This window comes from Carcharhinus amblyrhynchos, chromosome 24, assembly GCF_965287045.1.
Source record: "Carcharhinus amblyrhynchos chromosome 24, sCarAmb.v2.hapA, whole genome shotgun sequence".
NCBI lineage: Eukaryota > Metazoa > Chordata > Chondrichthyes > Carcharhiniformes > Carcharhinidae > Carcharhinus > Carcharhinus amblyrhynchos.
In genome coordinates, this window is record NC_137347.1 from 34,631,981 (window position 1) to 34,652,971 (window position 20,991).

The following is a 20,991-nucleotide window of genomic DNA, read 5'->3' on the forward strand; positions in this document are numbered from 1 at the left end:
ATTCCCGCCCTCTCCCCATAACCCTTAATCCCCTCGCTTATCAAAAACCCATCAGCCCGCGTCTTAAAAATATTTCGCGAGGCAGCCTCCACCACTTCAACGGGCAGAGAATTCCAGAGATTCACCACCCTTTGAGTGAAGAAGTTCCTCCTCAACTCTGTTCTAAACCGCCCCCCCTTTATCTTGAGGCTGTGCCCCCTAGTCCTACTGTCCTTTCTGAGCGGGAAGAGCCTCTCCACCTCTATCCTATCCATCCCATTCATCATTTTATATGTCTCAATGAGATCTCCCCTCATTCTTCTAAACGCTAACGAGTACAAGCCTAGTTTATTCAGCCTCTCCTCATAGCTCAACCCCCTCAACTCCGGTATCAGCCTAGTAAACCTCCTCTGCACTCCCTCCAAGGCCAAAATATCCTTGCGTAAGTACGGCGACCAAAACTGCACACAGTACTCCAGCTGCGGCCTCACCAATGCCCTATACAGCCGCAGCAAGACCTCCCTACTTTTATATTCAAACCCCGTCGCTATGAAGGCCAGCATCCCATTAGCCTTCCTGACCACCTGCTGCACCTGCAAGCTGGGTTTTTACAACTCATGCACAAGGACCCCGAGGTCCCTCTGCACCGTCGCCTGCTGCAGTTTTTCACCCCGTAAGTAACAGTCCTTCCTACCATTATTCCTACCAAAGTGGACCACCTCGCACTTGCCAACATTAAATTCCATTTGCCAGTTCCTGGCCCATTCGCCCAGCCTATCTAGATCCTTCTGCAGACTCTCCACACCCTCCACGCAATTTGCCGTTCCACCAATCTTGGTGTCATCAGCAAATTTCGACACCATACACTCGGTTCTCTCCTCCAGATCATCTATATAAATGGTAAATAGCTGAGGCCCCAGCACCGACCCCTGGGGCACCCCACTAGTCACCAACCGCCAATCCGAATAGCACTCATTGACCCCCACTCTCTGCCTCCTATTTGACAACCAATCCTCTATCCACGCTAACACCCTACCCCCAACTCCATGCCCCCTTACCTTCTGCAATAACCTCTTGTGAGGTACCTTGTCAAACGCCTTCTGAAAATCAAGAAAGACCACATCCACCGGCTATCCTCTATCCACCGCCCTAGACACGTCCTCATAGAACTCCAATAAATTTGTCAGACACGACTTCCCCTTAATGAAACCATGCTGCGTCTGCTCTATCAAGCAATTCCCCTCAAGATGCCTCGCTATTATCTCTCTCTCTCTCTCTCTTCAGAGACTTTTTGGGAAGATCTCGGACAGGGAAGTCTTAGAGATTTGCTCCAACATTCAGAAGACCGATTCACAGCAGGTGTTAAAAAGCTGTGAAATCCAGTATCACGCGAGCACACTCGCTTTTTGTGCCATGTCCAGAAAGGTGTGTATATTTGTAGGATGTTCCTTAACTTGGAACGTCATAGATAGCTAGCTGTTAAAAGGGGCGACACGTTAGCATAGCTGCTTCACAGTGTCAGGGATCTGGGTTCGATTCCCGGCTTGGGTCACTGTGTGGAGTTTGCACATTTTCCCTCCGTACACGTAAGTTTCCTCTGGGTGCTCTGGTTTCCTCCCGCACTCTGAAAGATGTGCTAGTTAGGTGCATTGACCCGAACAGGTGGCAGACTGTGGCGACTAGGGGAATTTCATAGTAACTTCATTGCAGTGTTAATGTAAGCCTTACTTGTGACGAATAAATTAACTAACTTTTAACTTTAAGGTTTATATTGTATCATGTTTGAATCTTGTAATTAGTAAAAATTTATGCTAATTCTTTTTATATTTTAAGTGTGTTCTTAAATAAATTTTTTTTGATAAAAGCTCCCTAGTGGGTCACTGAAATCATACCTAGAATGAAACATCTTATCCTCATCCTAATGCCAAATTCAAATGCAGAAAGGGGCGGGAACAGGCCCTTCAAGCCTGCACCTACCATGCTGTCCAGCTTACCTAAAACCCCCTACCCTTCCAGGGACCATATCCCTTTATTCCCATCCTATTCATGTACTTGTCAAGATGCCCCTTAAAAGGTGACTATCGTATCTGCTTCCACTACCTCCCCCAGCAACGAGTTCCAGGCATCCGCCACTCTCTGTGTAAAAAATCTGCCTCGTACATCTCCTTCAAACCTTGCCCTCGCACGTTAAATCTATGCTCCTAGTAATTGACCCTTCCACCCTGGGAAAAAGTTCTGACGATCCACTCTGCCTCTCATAATCTTGTAGACTTCTATCAGGTCGCCTCTCAACCTCCATTGCTCCGGTGAGAACAAACCAAGTTTTTCCAACCTCTCCTCATAGCTAATGCCCTCCATTCCAGGCAACGTCCTGGTAAATCTTTACTGTACCCTCTCCAAAGCCTACACATCTTTCTGGTAGTGTGGCGACCAGAATTGAACACTATATTCCAAGTGCGACCTCTTTAAGGTTCTATAAAGCTGCAACATGACTTTTAAACTCAATAGCCTGGCTGATGAAGGCAAGCATGCCGTACACCTTCTTGACTACCTTCTCCACCTGCATTGCTACTTTCAGTGACCTGTGTACCTGTATACCTGTGACCTGTGACCAACGGAGCTTTCCGTTCTGGGAACTACGGCTGTCCCGTTTCTGGGGCAGGTGAGGTGGTAGAGTTTTGGCGCTAGGGTCTAGGCTCTCTTCATAAAGCACCTTGGAGTTTCTAGCTTGGATCTTAACACATTACATTTATAAATAAGTAGTTGTTGTGTATGGACCAATCCCGTAAATTCTAAAATTTCACTTACAGCAGTTTCTATAAATTGGGGGGAAAAGAGACACGACAGGATATTAAACTAAATCTAACATTCTGTTGCTTGAAAGCTGCTCAAATTAATTTTCTGATGGTCTGCAAACTGTAGATTCGCTCTTTTTATATTTAAATTATTTTTGCGGAAATGTGGGGGTTTCTGACATCTGCAGCGTGGCATTCACAAATAATTTAATGTCCCACTATCATTTCATTCCCCAAATTACAAAAGCAGATTAGCTTCTTTCTAAAAAGCCTTGAGGACCAAGGTTTGCTAACACGACAGCTTTCCTCATTACTGTTCGCTTTCAATTATTGGTGTTCTGGCACCCTGTGACTACTCCAAGAGAGGTTCATTTGTGAATGACCAAACATTTGGAAAATAAACTGAACCAAACCATTTTAGAATATATTAATGTGTCGAGTGTCTGGACTCCCAACACAGCAGTGTTAACTCTTGGGGAAACCGGGGGCCTAGAGAAATATTCTGCCGCTTCACAAATTTGACAGCGCCATAAATATACTAACCGAAAAATGTAGGTATAGTGAAACACCTAACCTGCCACAGTGAATGGGGCTTCCTGTTCCCCAGTGAGAATGGAAAATTGGTGGATAATCAAATGTCCTCAAATTAGAACATAAGAAATAGGAGCAAGAGTAGGCAGTTTAGTCCCTTGACATTGTTCCGCCATTAAGTATTAACATGGCTAATCCCACCTCAGCATCCACTCCACTTTCTTGCCTGCTCTTCATATCCGTTCAGCCTCTCACTAATTAGAAGTTGAACCACATCTTCCTTAAATTTACTCAATGTCCTGGCATCCACCACACTCTGGGATAGTGAGTTCCACAGATCCACAACCCTGTGAGAGAAGTAATTTCTTCTGTTTTAAATCTGTTATGATGTGGAGATGCCGGCGTTGGACTGGGGTGAGCACAGTAAGAAGTCTCACAACACCAGATTAAAGTTCGACAGGTTTATTTGGCAGCACTAGCTTGAGGAGTCTCAAGTTCCTTTGTTAGGTGAGTGAGGGCTTGTGTTCACAAACAGGGCATATAAAGGGATCTTTATATGCCCTGTGTCTTTATATGCCCTGTTTGTGAACACAAGCCCTCACTCACCTAACAATGGAACTTGAGACTCCGTAAGCTAGTGCTGCCAAATAAACCTGTTGGACTTTAATCTGGTGTTGTGAGACTTCCTACTTAAATTTGCTACCCCTTATCCTTAAAACTATGACCTCTCTGTGTCTACTTATATACCTCAATTAGATCTCTTCTCGTTCTTCTACACTATAGAGAATAAAAGCCTAAATAGAGGGATTGCTGCCACATAGAGCAACAAGGCTGCAGGAAAGTAACACCAACCTAATTTAGTTTTTTCAGTATGGAAAGGTAAATTTTTGCTCCTCAAAATTCTGGTAGCTCATTAGGACACTGGAGTTTTGGAACGTGAATTGTGATAGTTTTTCTTTCAAGTTAGGGATAGATGTGAAAAATAAAGCAAAAGTCACCATAGTCCCAGATAACCATAGGCAGTTCTCCCCTTTCAGGGCGAGAGCTAACCGGTGGTGATTTGACCTGAGGTTCACCACATCTCAGGCAAGGGACAAGGTTGAGAAGATGGGAGTTTTGTGAAGCTGGTATGGGAACTGAACCCACACTGTTGGCATCACTCTGTGTTACAACTCAGCAGTCCAACCAAGTGAGCTAACCAACTTTCCATAGATGTTGATGTCAGCTCAGCTGGTCATTACATTGGGTTTTACAACCCCACCAAAGGAAGACATTCACCTTTAAGCTCATTGCCCCAATAGTATGCTTGTTGTTCAGGGATTACATTCTGAGAATGTACATTGCTTGAGTAAATTGTCAACAGAAAATCACCCATGCGATTCTCCAATTTCCATCTGATTGCAGCAGGTTTATTGTCCCTGTCATAAGACCATCAGGCATAGGAGCAGAATTAGGCCACTCAGCCCATCGAGTCTGCTCTGTCATTCAACCATGGCTGATTTTTTTTCTCATCCCCATAACCCCTGATCCCCTTATCAAACAAGAACCTACCTGTCTCTGTCTTAATGACACTCAACGACCTGGCTGCCACAGCCCTCTGCGGCAAAGAGTTTCAGATTCACCACTTTCTGGCTGAAGAAATTCCTCCTTATCTTTGTTTTAAAGGATCGTCCTTTCAGCCTGAGGTTGTGTGCTGCCACTCTCCCCCCTCCTCCATCCTTTACTATGTTGTTCCCTATAACCAGTTAATTCTGTCTACATGATATCACTCCAGTGTCACTTACCGACCAGAAATAGATCAAAGATCTCCACAAGTATTTCACTGTACCAAAAAAACAATGCATTCAAATATTCTGGATATGAAGAGATGAGGGGCTAAATTTTCCATTTTTTTTTAAGTACTGGTCCAGGCGAGAATAACAGTGCCCCCCCCGCCCCCCCAGCTTCTCTCTCCATATTTTCCAGCACTTAGTTAAAAAAAATGCTGGAGGTATGTCTGATGGCATCACGCTGGTGGGCAAATCCTGATTGAGCTGGCAATTACTGCCCTCCAGAGGTTGGGACGCCAGTTTTAAAGTAAGGATGCCAGGAGCAGTGCCAGAGGGAAGTGCCAGGTTGTGTACTGCGGCAGTGCCATGATGCCATGGGCAGTGCCAAGGGACAGAATTAGGGGGCAGTGCCAAGGTGCCAGGAGCAGTTCTGGGGCAGTGCTAGGAGGCAGTACTAAGGGGCAGAGAAAAGGGTGCTGGGAGCAGTGCCGGGGGGGCAATGCTAAGGGGAAAATGAAATCTTGCCAGTGAGATTCTTGTTTTTTGACTCTTGCGCCCACATCACCATTTGCAATCCTGGTGAACGCAAACATAAGGTCCTGGTCAACATGTTTTTCTGATTAAAGTTAAAGTTTATTTATTAGTCACAAGTAATGAAGCTCCTGTGGCGCCTATTCAGCTACACAGAGGGAGAATTTAGCATGGTCAATCCAACTAACCAGCGGTCTTTGGACAATCAGAGGAAACCGGAGTACCCGGAGGAAACCCACGCAGACACGAGGAGGATGTGCAAACTCCACACAGACTGTGACACAAGCCGGGAATCAAACCCAGGTCCCTGGCGCTGTGAGGCAGCAGTGCTAACTGCTGTGCCACCATATAAAATCATAAGATATAGGAGCAGAATTAAGCCATTTGGCCCATTGAGTCTGCTCCACCATCCTATCATGGCTAATATGATTCTTATCCCCATTCTCCTGCCTTCTCCCCGTAACCCTTGATCTCCTTATTGACCAAGAACCTATCCATCTCTGCCTTAAATTGAAGTTTTGACTAAAGGGAGGCAGTGAAAAGCAGAGCTCCCATTTAGACAATGTGACACAGAAGCACAATTGCAGTGAAACAGGAGATAGAGATACATCCCTCCAAGTGCAGGATCAGGGAGGTGAGCATTGCTACTGAACAATATCACTCTAGTCTGGATCACAATATGCCCCACACAATCAAATGGCAAAATCAATATTTCATTCTCCGCAACCACTGTCTCCTGGAACTTTAAAGCTATAAAGTTTTGCTGCAGCTTCAATGTTCATTTAGCTTTTAGGGTCGGTTGGAGATGTATCACGGTGAACCACCGCCAGTATTAAAATGTAAATTGGTATTTTTGGGGAGCAGAAAATTAATTACTATATTATGGCGAGATACCAAAAAGCTGCTTTGACAAATGTTCACCATTCCTTCTTTCTGGAAATGTTACGCTGCACATTGTATTCAATTTGCAGCTTGAAGTACCAACGCAAAGCCCATTTTTTAACATTTACTTTGTGTCAGTTAAATAAATTAACCGGAATCACTGGGGTCACTCAAGTAAATTTGTTTGTCCTCCTTTGGCTTTGCATTTCAAACCACTCCCCTCACCCCACCCTCAGTTTCCGCTGTGATTTCATCAGCAGAGACCAATTGCTGCAAAGTACGTCACAGAATTTTACAGCATAGGAACAGGCCATTCGGCCCAACAGGTGTCCCTGATCCACGCAAACCTTCTCTGGTCTCACTGCGTCAATGCCCATCTCTTTTTGTCCTGGTGCCACTTCAAGAGGGCAGCTAAAAATCAACCACGTTGATGTGGGGTTAGTGGCACATATACACTGAGTAAAGATAGGGGAATACCTTCTCTGGAGAATATCAGTGCACCAATTTGGTTGTGAGGACAATCTGGCAGTTTTATTATATTTTTTACTGACAACAGCTTTCTTTTATTTTCAGACTTTTTTTAATGTAATACAAATTTTAAAACAGGCAACTTGGCATTTGAATTTGTGTTCTCTGGATTATACCCAGGTTTGGATTCGAATAGAATCCCTACAGTACAGAAAGAGGCCATTCAGCCCATCGAGTCTGTACCAACCACAATACCATGCAGGCCCCATTCCCGTAATCCCACACATTTACCCTGCAATTCCTCCTGACGCTAGGGGCAACTTTAGCATGGACAATCAGCCTAATCCGCACATCTTTGGAATGTGGGAGGAAACCGGAGCACCCGGAGGAAACCCATGCAGACACGGGGAGAACGTGCAAACTCCACACCGACAGTGGCTGAGGCCAGAATTGAACCTGGGTCCCTGGCGCTGCGAGGCAGTAGAGTCAGTCACTGTGCTGCCCTGGGCCTCTGAATTATTCCAAAGTCTCTGGATTCTCCTAGGTCTCTAGATTATTCCCACATCTCTAGATTATCCCAGGTTTCTGGATTATTCCCAGGACTGTGGATTATTCCCAGGACAATGGATTGCCAATTGAGTAAATGACGATGATGCTGCCATTTTGGGTTCAGACCTAAATACATCAACTGCAAATAATCTCTGAGGGAGGACTGAGGGTTCTGTGGATGAGTGGGTTGGATTCTTTGATGGAGCGAGGGAGGGGGAACGGAAAGTGCGCGATTCACTCGCTCCCAAACCCACTCATTGAATCAAGCTTTGGATAGCCAATTAGAGGCAGCTGCCCAGCAAGAAGGTGGCCAATCAGTGCTGCCAAGGAGACTCCGAGTCCAATCAGGACTCTAGGCTGGTACGTCAGGCGGTAGAGGGGATTTTGCTCTGAGCAGCATATTGGTCACGATGACAAATTTAAAGACTCCCCTGCACCCCCACCACACCCCACCACCACCTCCCCCCCCCCCAACTCCCTGTTTGTGGCAGTCTCCAAAATATAAACAAAAATGAACTTAAAAATCATACAGACACCTTCGCCAGCTGAATCTGCTACTTTCAACCATGCTGATATAGGAGGTGATGCCTAGTGGTATTATTGCTAGACTATTAATCCAGAAACTCAGCTCACGCTCTGAGGACCAGGTTCAATTCCCGCCACAACAGAAGGTGAAATTTGAATTCAATAAAAAATATCTGGAATGAAGAATCTACTGACGACCTTGAAACCATTGCCGATTGTCAGAAAAACCCATCTGCTTCAACCTTTAGGGAAGGAAATCTGCAGTTCTTACCCGGCCTGGCCTACATATGACTCCAAAGCAACAGCAATGAAATGGGCTGAGCGAGACTGTCAGTTCAAGGGCAACTAGGTATGGGCAATTAGTACTGGCTGGCTAGCGACTAATACATTTATGCTGTCACCAGTAGGCTTACATTAACACTGAAGTTAAATCACTGAAAATCCGCTAGTTGCCACACTCCAGTGCCTGTTTGGGTGCACTAAGGGAGAATTTAGCATGGCCAATGCACCCTAACCTGCGCATTGCTTGGACCGTAGGAGGAAACTGGGGCACCCAGAGGAAACCCACGCAGACACGGAGAGAACGTGCAAACTCCACGCAGACAGTGACCCAAGGCCAGGAATCCAAACCAGGTCCCTGGCACTGTGAGCTAGTAATGCTAACCACAGTGCCACCGTACTGCCCCAAAAATCAACATTACATTTTTGGTGTTCCCACTCCACACAGACAGTCACCCAAGACTGTCACAGATCATTGAATCCACTGTTGGATGGCCAAATAATGGCAGCCGCCCAGTGGGAAGATGACCAATCAGTGCTGCGAAGGAGGGTCCAAGTCCAATCAGGACTGTGAGGCAGCAATGCTAACCACTGTACCACCAGGGATTTTCACAGTAACGTCATCACAGTGTTAATGTACGCCTACTTGTGACACTCATAAATAAACTTTACTTTTACTTTGTCTTGTCATACCTGCAATAAAACACTTCCAAACATTTTCCCACCCACCCATAAAATACAACAGGTAACAAACCATTGTGTTCAAGGGGCTTGTTAACAAGCTCAGTAGCTTGTTAATTGGTGAGTTAAAAATGGCTGGTCTCTAATTCTGTCTTATCAAGTGTTGAGTTGTCCTTAATTAGGACTATTGTGCCAGTCATAGGGAAGGCTGTCTTGGCAAGCTAACTTTCAAGATCGACTGAATATGTACACGATTGCAAGAAGTTTCCAAGCAAGGTAGCCATCAGTAGCATTACTAATTAGCCGATCCTCATCACAATTAGAAATCATAGAAACCCTATAGTACAGAAAGAGGCCATTCAACCCATCGAGTCTGCACCAACCACAATCCCACCCACGCCCTACCTCCATATCCCTACATATTTACCCGCTAACCTCTCTAATCTACACATTTCGGAACACTAAGGGCAATTTTTTTTTAGCATGGCCAATCAACCTAACCCGCACATCTTTGGACTGTGGAAGGAAACTGGAGCATCCAGAGGAAACCCACGCAGACACGGGGAGAATGTGCAGACTCCACACAGACAGCGGCCCAAAGCCAGGAATCGAACCCAGGTCCCCGGCTGCCGTGAGGAAGCAGTGCTAACCAGAGTGCCACTGTGTGAAAACCTTTCCTCCATAAGATGGTGCAAAAGAATCTTGCAGGGAACAAACTCGATTCAGGGTAAATTGGCAACTTGGGAAAGGAGTTGGGTGAATATGTGATGATGTGGATTCAATGTTTTCCAGGTATGAAGATATATGAAAGAGAAAAGCCGAATAGGACCATTGGCCCTTTCAGTCTATTCTGTACTGACCTGTAATCTCTTGTGGTGCAGGAGTAGAAAGGGAATTTTATTGTGCTTCTGACAGATGTTGCCACAATGAAAGCAGTTTTCTCAATAATAGCACACAGCGACACAAATACCAGCTATACACGGACATGCACAGGCACAAGAAAGCAGCTATACAATCACCTGGGACAGGCAACAAAAACACTCTTCTAAATTTCCTCTCCGAACCTTGAAGATGATCAAACAAGTTCACAAAGATGACATGACAAGACATGCCCCCCCATCATTAACCTAAGCTCTGTATATAGCTACACAGAGCTGCTCTGTGAATGCTTAGAGCACTTACTGCACACCCTGACAACCTGTTCTATAGCTCACCACATGGATGCAGACCTACCTTGCACTAAGTTGATCTTTCTCTGCACCCTAGCTATGACTATAACACTACATTCTGCACCCTTCCCTTTCCTTCGCTATGAACGGTATGCTTTGTCTGTATAGCACGCAAGAAACAATACTTTTCACTGTGTCCCAATACATGAGACAATAATAAATCAAATCAAATCAACGTCCAACCTTATTGCATCACTTGGTTGTGTCACCTGGTGCTTCCTAACCTATGGAACTCAAACAGTCTTTCCATTTGGAGCAAAAGAAATCTTTTCATTATTTTCAGACTCTATTTTATCGACTATAGTATACCCCTTCTGAACGAATTCTGTATGCTTTGTAATTTGTAGATGGTTTCTGGAAGATGAGAGTAATTGGGATTTTATTGAATCAGCTATTGATTAAGCATTCTGGTATTGGAATGCAGAGTAGCTGAGGTATTGTGACAAAGGGACAGAATTGCTCTTCCAGTTAAACACTGCAGGAAGCTGAATTGGTAGGGGATTTTTCAGTGGGGAGTTTGCTTACTAGTGTTGTAATCTCTTGTGGTCCGGGAGTAGATAGATAACTATTTAACCATATATTTACCTCCTGGTTCCTCTGACGCTAAAGGGCAATATACCATGGCCAATCCACCTAACCCACACATCATTGGAATGTGGGAGGAAATCGGAGCAGTCAGAGGAAACCCACGCAGACACAGGGAGAATGTGCAAACTCCATACAGACAGTGACCCAAGGGTGGAATTGACCCCGGGTCCTTAGCGCTGTGAGACAGAAGTGCTAACCAGTGTGCCACTGTATCATGTCAAAAGGCACTACTACTAGTGGCACAGTGGTTAGCACCGTTGCCTCACAGCGTCAGGGAGCCGGGTTCAATTCCAGCCTCTGTCTGTGTGGAGTTCGCTCTCGTTGTGTCTGTGGGTTTCCTCTGGGTGCTCCGGTTTTCTCCCACAGTCCAAAGATGTGCGGGTTAGGTTGATTGGCCATGTTGAATTAGCCTGAGTATCAGGGGGACTAGAAGGGTAAATATGTGGGGTCACAGGAATAGGGCCTGGGTGGGATTGTGGTCGGTGCAGACTCAATGGACCAAATGGCCTCCTTCTGTACCGTGGGGATTCTATGAATATAAGTTGTTACTGTCATTACTTATCCTATTTAATTATATAGTGTGTATGCAAGATTAGTGGAATGGATTATAAATATTGATGTTCTGAAAGACAATTACTCAAATCTGAATGCATCAACTTTATCTATTTTATGAAAAATCTGGAAAAAATACAGCTATCCTTCATTCCTGCTTTCATAGAATAAAAACACCCCACACTGTCCTCTTTAAGATTTATTGCTGTGTGACTTTGTGAGCATTCCGCAACGTGGATGCAGCCCGTTCTCTCTAAAAGCTTTCCCCTATAATGAAATCTCTAATTTCCTAATCAGTTTAAGAATGCGCCATCGCTGTCCCCTGCCATGACACTCAGATATAAATTGTTGAGAGAAAATAAACTGAATTGGATTAATAAAAGGGATTTCTGTCCTACTGGATTTTTTTTTTGCAAAAGCTGAATAACAGCATTAGAGACTGGAACTAATCGATTCATTTCTAAACCAATTAACCTTTCACAAGGGAAAACGGAGGAGCCGCAATGATTTCAGATTGGAGGTCAGTCAGTGACAGGGACGTGACTGTCATTGATTACATTAGCAAGCCGGCATAGGAAGTGAAGAGTTGTAATATCGGTCCGAGCTTAATCTACATTCCACACTTGATTACAGACGGTACACAATTATGACCCAGCTATTTAGCTAATTAAAGGTTGCACTCAAAAGATGTGGCCTGCAATGCAGGATGATGTTATGACAATGAGCCCAGGCTGACATGTATCAGGGGTAGACTGGCTGGAACAGCTGAGTCTTGCAAATCCTCATAAAAATGGAAATAGATTGCTGAGTTATAAAGGCTTCCTTTTTTTTCCCCGGAAAGCATTTCTGACCCTGTCACCTCCTGAAGCACCTTATTGAATCATTAGAATGGGGCGAAGCTGCCTCATGGGTGTGTTTGCAGTACCATTTACTCAAATACTTCCGGCATGGATGAATTGGGCCAAAGGGCCTGTTTCTGTGCTGCATATCTCTATGACTCAATGAATAAAATGATTGATAAGCCAAACTGGCTTCTGGCAGGAAGAGTTGTGCACGAGTTAATATATGGGTCAAACCTTCCAGATGATCCGGTTCCCCTTCGCATCGTGCTCCATAGCAACAGGGAAGTCACCCCTTTCGTAAAACTTTCGGAACGCCGTTGGTTTGATGTGCCTCTCCTTGAATGCACCCGCCGCTTGAGGTCCAACCACCTAGCAAAGGGACAAGAGCAAGTGTGACTTTCCTGGTGGTCCAAAACAAAATCTAGCATTCATATAGCACCTTTCAATGACGTCACAATGACGGGGCGGCACGGTGGCACAGTGGTTAGCACTGCTGCTTCTCAGTGCCAGGGACCCGGGTTCGATTCCCAGCTTGGGTCACTGGCTGTGTGGAGTTTGCACGTTCTCCCCGTGTCTGAGTGGGTTTCCTCCAGATGCTCTGGTTTCCTCCCAAAGTCCGAAAGACATGCTGGTTAGGTGCATTGACCTGAATAGACACCGGATTGTGGTGACTCGGGGAATTCCATGGTAACTTCATTGCAATGTTAATGTAAGCCTTACTTGTGGCTAACAAATTATCGTTAAAAAATGATTGAAAACATTTTACAAAAAAAAAGTACTTTCATACTGGAACTGTCTTCATTGACTTCATTTTATAAGGCACTGTAGAAAGCATTCTTTCTGGTTGAAGTGTTGCTTGGTATGGCCCCTGCTCAGTCCCAAGACCGCAAGGAACTACATAAGGTTGAGAATGTAGCCCAATCCAACAGGCAAACCAGCCTCCCAGCCACTGACTGTGTCTACACTTTCCGCTGCCTCAGAGAAAGATAGTAAAAAGTCTGATAACACCAGGTTTTAGTCCAACCGATTTATTTGATAGTAAACTCACAAGCTTTCGAGGTTTCCCTCTTCATCAGGTGAATGGAGAGTTCTCCATTCACCTGACGAAGAGGGAAACCTCGAAAGCTTGTGAGTTTACTATCAAATAAATCGGTTGGACTAAAACCTGGTGTTGTCAGACTTTTTACTGTGTTTACCCCAGTCCAATGCCGGCACATCCACATCAGAGAAAGATGCCATGAGGGACCTGTGACAAGGTCTCTCATGGCAGACTGGTGCAGAAGGAGAAGTCACATGGGGATCAGAGGTGAGCTGCCAAGGTGGGTACAAAACAGGCTCAGTCAAAGAAGACAGAGGGTAGCATTTCTGTTTGGAGGGCTGTGACAAGTGGTGTTCTTCAGGGATCAGTGCTGAGACCTTTGCTGTTTGTAATATATATAAATGATTTGAAGGAAAATGTAACTGGGTTGATTAGTAAGTTTGCGGATGACACAAAGGTTGGTGGATTTGTGGACAGTGATGAGGACCATCAGAGGATACAACAGGATATAAGTCAGTTGGAGACTTGGGCAGAGAGATGACAGATGGAATTTAATCCAAACAAATGTGAGTTAATGCATTTTGGAAGGTCTAATACAGATAGGAAATATACAGTAAATGGTAGAACCCTTAAGAGTATTGGTAAGCAAAAGGATCTGGGTATATAGATACATGGGTCACTGAAAGTGGCAACACAGGTAAAGTTAGTCACGAAGGCATACGGCATGCTTGCCTTCGTCGGCTGGGGTACTGAGTTTAAAAATTGGCAAGTCATGTGGCAGCTTTATAAAACCTTAGTGAGGCCACACTTGGAATATAGTGTTCAATTCTGGTCACCACACTACCAGAAGGATGTCAAAGCTTTGGAGAGGGTACAGAAAAGAATTACCAGGATGTTGCCTGGTATGGAGGGCATTAACTTTGAGGAGTGGTTGGTTTGTTCTCACTGGAGCGATGGAAGCTGGGGAGAGACCTGATAGGAGTCTACAAAATTATGAGAGACATGGTCAGAGTGGATAGTCAGAAGCTTTTTCCCAGGGTGGAAGAGACAATTACTAGGGAGCACAGATTTAAAGGAGATGTATGAGGCAGATTTTTTTTTACACAGAGAGTATTGGGTGCCTGGAACACATTGCCAGGGGAGGTAGTGGAAGCGGATATGGTAGTCACTTTTAAGCGGCGTCTTGACAAGTTCATGAATAGGATGGGAATAGAGGGATATGGTCCCCGGAAGGGAAGGAAGTTTTAGTTAAGTCAGGCAGCATGGTCAGTGCAGGCTTGGAAAGCTGAAGGGCCTGTTCCTGTGCTGTAATTTTCTTTGTTCTATTGTTCAGCCAGCATAATCAAGGACCGCACACGCCCCGGACATACACTCTTCCAACTTCTTCCCTCGGGAAAAAGATACAAAAGTCTGAGGACACGTACCAACCGACTCAGGAACAGCTACTTCCCTGCTACCATCAGATTTTTGAATGGACCTACCTTGCACTAAGTCTCTACACTCTAGCTATGACTGTAACACTACATTCTGCACTCTCTCCTTTCCTTTTCTACGTACAATATCGTTTGGCTGTACAGCACACAAGAAACAATACTTTTCACTGTATACTAATACATGTGACAATAATAAATCAAATCAAATCACTGCTCTGGAAGAGACTCACTACGTTTCCAAAGGGAGGTGGTGACTAGGTATATTGACACAAGCAGTTTCATTATGGACTGAAAAACAGAAGCAAAAATACTACAGACGATGGAAACCTGAAATAAGAGAAAATGGTGGAAATACTCAGCAGGTCAGGGAGCATCTGTCCAGAGAGAGAAAAAACAGAGTTAATAACGTTTTAGTTCAAATACCTTTCAGAACAGGGCCAAAGAAAGGTCCCCCCTCTGAAACTTCAACTCTCTCTCTTTTGCGACACATACCACTGGACATGCTGAATGTTTAGAAACACGGACAATAGGACCAAGAGAAGGCCATTCAGCCCTTCAAATCTGCTACACCATTCATTCTGATCACGGCTGATCATCATACTCAATATCCTGATTCCCCCATTGTTATAATGTAACCAGTGGTAACACTGGAATCAGTTATAATGTAATCATGCCATCCATGCTGGGAGGGTCAGCTGACCAGCTGACCCGGAAGACAATGTGACCAATGACAAAATGATGAGGTGGTCAGCTGACTATCTAACCCAGTATAAAAGCAGCTGGGGATTGTGGGGAGTTTTGTGTCACTTTGGGGGGTGGCCTGAGTGTTGGTGTAATGAAGTTTTCTTTATTAAATCTTTTTCTTTACTTTGTGAAGCTACTTCTTTTATTGCTAGCAACTGAAGTAATCTTTACCGTCAGATGAACACCCATAGCTCTAAAGCTATATCTGTAGAGAATAGAGATATTTTGGCAGTTTCACTTGTTACTTCATGAAGAACCAACCTGGTTTTAGACTGGCCTGAAGCAGATGTCAGTTCCTAGCACATGAACATCACACACACAAAGCAGCTACATGTCAGAGTGCTAACTGTACTTAAGTTTATTAAGTTTTAACTTTATTTATTCGTCACTGCAATTGAGTTACTGTGAAATTCCTGAAATCATCACACTCTGGCACCTGTTCGAGTCCATGCATCTAACCAGCACGTCTTTGGACTATGGGAGGAAACTGGAGCACCCGGAGGAAACCCATGCAGACATGGGGAGAACATGCAGACTCCACACAGACAGTGACCCAAGCCAGGAGTCAAACCCAGGTCCCTAGCGCTGTGAGGCAGCAGTGCTAGCCACCATGCCGCCCCTATAAATACAGGATTTCTAATGAATGCTCACATCTACTTGGACTTTGAGAAATTTTCAGTAAAATGAATTATTTTGCCCTTCCAAATTTGAATTGTGTCCTGGGGGCTATTTTGAGGTGTATGAAATAGGAGTGTTAATGGAGATGATACCTTTAGTGCATTGCACAATCTGTATATTACACAAAATTAAATTTTATTTACATAAGCATGCTTTTCCCTGTAGAATATTGGTATCAATATCCTAACTACATCTAGTGATGACAGTGTAGCTTTAAAAACATGGCCAGGGTCCATGATAGCAGCTTATCAACAAGCTGAATGTTGCAGTTTCTGGAAATCTGAAAAATTAGCAGAAAACAGTGACAATTCTGAATGGGTCAGGCAGCATCTATGGAGAGACAGAAATGGAGTTTATGTTTCAGGGTCGATGACCCATCATCAGAACTTGGAAAAGTTAAAGATACAATAAGAATTTGAAGAATGGTAGAAGGACGAAGAGAGGATCTGTGTTGGTCTGGGAAAAAGTCTGACAACACCAGGTTTTAATCCAACCGATTTATATATCAAATAAATCGGTTGGATTAAAACCTGGTGTTGTCAGACTTTTTACTGTGTTTACGCCAGTCCAACGCCGGCATACCCACATCTTGGTCTGGGAAGACAGGAGAGATTTGAATGATGGAGGAGATAGTCTTACATAGTCAAAGGGGAAGGCAATGGGGGCAAGGAAACAAAGAAATAAAACATCTCCTTGGTGGCATGATCGCACAGTGGTTTGTGCTGCTGCCTCACAGTGCCAGGGAGCCAGGTTCAATGCTGGCCTCAGGTTACAGTTTGCAAGTCCTCTCCATGTCTGCGTGGATTTCCTCTGGGTGTTCCGGTTTCCTCCCTACTCCAAAGATGTGTGGATTAGGTGGGTTGGCCATGCTAAATTGCTCCTTAGTGCCATAAAATGTGTAAATTAAGGGGATTAGCCAGGTAAAAACGTGGGGTTACGGGGATTGGGACTGGGTAAGATGTTCTGTTGGAAAGTTGGTGCAGACTCAATGGGCTGAATGGCCTTCTTCTGCATTGTAGGGATTCTATGATTCTATGCCTCTGTCTGAAAACAAGAATAAGAGAAAATCCAAAACATGCAAAGAACAAGAAATAAACTGGTGAGGACAGATTTTACAATCTGAAACTGTTAGGCTCAGTGCTGAACTTGGGAGACTGTGAGGTGCCTCATCAGGAGGTAAGGTTCTGTTCCTCAACTTCAAATGGAGCTTCACTGGAACAGTGCAGCAGGCCGAGGACAAATATGTCAACATGGAAAATAGCTAAAGAGTTAACTTTTGAAAAATTAGCAGCATAGAACAATACAATTGAAGGAAGCCATTTGGCCCATAGAGCTAATGTGGGCTCTTAGAAAGAGCTATGGCACTGAGTGCCATTCCCAATCAAGTGACTCCATCAATTGGCCAGTAACTACATCAATCTTTGTGTTGTAAGTGGAGTTCATACAATCATTCAATTTTAATTCAATTCATTTGTGGGACATGGGCATCGCTGGCTGGCCAGAATTTATTGCCCATCCCTAGTTGCCTGAGGGCAGTTGAGAGTCAACCTGGAGTCACATGTAGACCAGGCTGGCTAAGGATGGCAGATTTCCTTCCCTAAAGGATATTAGTGAACCAGATGGGTTTTTCCAATGATCTGCAATGATTTCATTGTCATCAGTGGGTTCTTAATTCCAGGTTTTTTTTAATTGAATTCAAATTCCACCATCTGCCGTGACAGGGGTTCGAACCTGGGTCCCCAGAATATTAGCTGAGTTTCTGGATTAGTAGCCTACCGATAATACCACGAGGTCGTCCTCTCCCTGATGAATCTGCGGCATTATTCTGAATAATCGAAGAATGAGCCATTCTTCCGGCCTCTTCACCTCTTTCAAACCAGATATGCAAGACTGACTGAATAACAGTCTCCAGAATCCTATCGCAGCTCATCGGGGAGGGGAGGGCGATCGTATCTGTGAAACCTCCACTGCCAGCCCCGCAGCCCAAGCTGGTGGACGTACTGATTCCACATGAGAACTTGCTGAGAGGGATAAATTCTAATTACAAATGGAGTAACAGCCACAGTGAGCGTGGCACTGCTGAGTGTGCACAATTCGCCTGAGATTGGCTTCCAAATGGGTTCAGTGCTTGGGAGTCTATTTGAAAAAAGAATTTTAAAGAGCTCCATAAATTATACAAGAGTCCAGAGCCTGGTCACCCCAGCTAAAATATTAAAGAAAGGCCAACGCTATACAAATCTATCCTCTGAAAATGATGACTGGAACATGTGACTATTTAAAAGAATTGTGTAAAACTAAGGTGTTATCAGCCGTACATGGTGATTTACATGAACGTGACTTGCTATTATACCACATTCCCAAAACAAAAATTAAGCTTTTTTTTTGAAACAATAAAAATCTCTGCTGCTCCAGATTCGGCAGAGTATTAAGAACAGGCACAGTTGGCCAGCTTTCACTTTGAGCACTGAATTCAACGAATTCTCTTAAAGGAGAGCTGGACTGCTTTCTGAAGGGGAGAGGGGTCACCCCATACAAGAAATGGATACCTCCACTGATCGCAAAAGAAGTCCAGGCAGCCAATGGTTAGGACCTAGAACGCGCTGGCTGGGAGTGTGGTGGGCATTGGTTCACTCGAAGCATTCAAAAGGGAATTTGATTGTTATCTGAAAAGGAAGGGGTACAGGGAGAAGACGGGAGAGCGGCGCTTGGTGAATGGATCATTCGGAAAGTTGGTGCAGACAAGATGGGCCAAATGGCCTCCTTTTGCACTGTTACAATTCTATGATTTGGAAGTGGCGGGGAATGATAATACCGCGCAGATTGAGTTGACAATCTCCTCACTCTGTCCGTGTCCTTGCATGGTTTGAATGATTCCCTCTGTTTGTCAGCTGTCTCCAGATGTTTATATATTAACTCAAATATATTGTCACCTTTTCAGACTTTACTTTCAAAAGAGATTGAGTCAGCCTTTCCACTTTAAGCAGTGTGAAATGGACAGTGAAGGCTCCAGAGAGGGTGTAATGTCCACCCACCAGTTTCTGATGTCTAACACAGAGACGAAACCCATATTGGACCAAGTTAGCAAGAATCACAACAGAATCATAGAATCCTTAAAATATAGGAAGAGGCCACTCAGCCCATCGAGCCTGCACCCACAACAATCCACCCTATCCCTATAACCTCACATACTTAATTGCTAATCCCCCTCACCGAAACTAGGGTCAATTTAGCATGACCGATCAACCAAAACCGCACATCTTTGGACTGTGGGAGGAAACGGGAAAATAGAATCTTAGAACCTGTACAGTGCAGAAAAAGACCATTCGACCCACCGAGTCTGCACCAACCCAGGCCCTATTCCCATTAGCTCACATATTTACCCTGGGCTAATCCCCCTGACACAAGGGTCAATTTAGCATGGTCAATCAACCAAATCCGCACATCTTTGGACTGTGGGAAGAAACCAGAGCATCCGGAGGAAACCCACACAGACACGGGGAGAATGTACAAATTCCGTATAGACAGTGACCTGAGGCCAGAATTGAACCTGGGTCCCTGGTGCTGGGAGGCAGCAGTGCTAACCACTGTGTCACTCTGCCGAACACAACCAAGGAAAATGAACTGTTCTGGTCTAAATTTGTCCACAGAGCATTTATTTTACATCTAATTCACCAGTTCAATTCACTCGTGGATTGGAGCAGCCTTAGAATCATTATTCACTCTCTTAATTAAATAGGCCATCACTCAAACCCATTCTCATTGCTTTCCATGCAGCTAGTCGAGTGAAATGGGTTGATCTTTTTAATTCCTAAATTCACACATCCAACAGCCGATGAACATGAGATATCAGGTAAAATAAAGGCAAAATAAAGCTTCATCAGAAACCCAACCTAATATTTATTTCTAAGTGTAAACTCTGCTGGACCTTTCTTTAAAACCAGTGTCACAAAAATCAGCTTGTGTTTGCGCTATTGATTGCTGACCAGAGTTCTGCTAGCTGTTGGATGAGGGCAGGATCAGACATGACAATAGTGGCCTAGCAAACTGCACTCACATACTGAGAACGGGCAGAGGAAAATCGGAACAGGAAGAGGCCATTCTTCCCCTCAAGCCTATTTGGCCCTTCGATACCATGGCTCACCTGCACCCTTGGCAAACAAATACCTAACACTGCCCAGAAGAGTTCCAAGCTTCTGTAAGTTCCCCTCCAAGCCACTCACCATCCTGACTTGGAAATATATTGCCGTTCCTTCATAGTTGGCATTGTGGGTCAACCCATAGAACATGGACTGCAGCGGTTCATGAGGCAGCTCACTGCCACCTTCTCAAGGGCAACTAGGGATGGGCAATAAATTCTGGGCCCAGCCAGCGGCACCCATGTCCCATGAATGAAATAAAAAAACCCTCTGGGTGGAATTTAATGCCCTCTGTCAAGGGGAGTTTGGCGGCAGATGTACACTTAGTCAGACAGGAAGGTTGCCGATGTGGACCCCACCATCTTCCTGCCTCTCATCTGATTAATTCTGGCTCCTGGATGGCTTTCCTACCCACTGATAATTGAGGCCCTTAAGTGGGCAATCCTGGCACTGCTGGCATTAACCAAGGTGGGAGGGGTGTGGTGGGTTTTGATGTGGTGGAAAGTGGGAAATATTGTGTAGAAAGCCTGAAAACCAAAAGGTTTGCTTGCAGGCTTCCAAGAAGGGTACCTCATTGTCAGACACTCAGTTCCCAATCAAGGGACCTTGCAATGGGGGTGAGGGGGGTCACTCTAAGTCAACTCCTGCTCGCCCTTACTGTCCCCCATCCACTCCCCTGTGACCCTCCCCCCATGTCGAGCAACCCCTCCTGCCCAGGGTGAGCAACTTTGGAGGAATAAGGTAATTAATTCATCTTGGGG

At 44.7% G+C, this 20,991-nt stretch overlaps 1 protein-coding gene across 2 annotated transcripts in view; it reads right to left on the reverse strand.

Annotated features, from left to right (window-relative positions):
• The window catches only part of pacrg (PARK2 co-regulated), a 280,072-nt gene that overhangs the window by 193,699 nt on the left and 65,382 nt on the right, over positions 1 to 20,991 (reverse strand). For both annotated transcript variants that reach the window (XM_080211245.1, XM_080211247.1), the window contains exon 2: positions 12,435 to 12,569. In XM_080211245.1, coding sequence (XP_080067371.1) covers positions 12,435 to 12,569 — 135 coding nt within the window. The remainder of the gene's footprint in view (positions 1 to 12,434; positions 12,570 to 20,991) is intronic.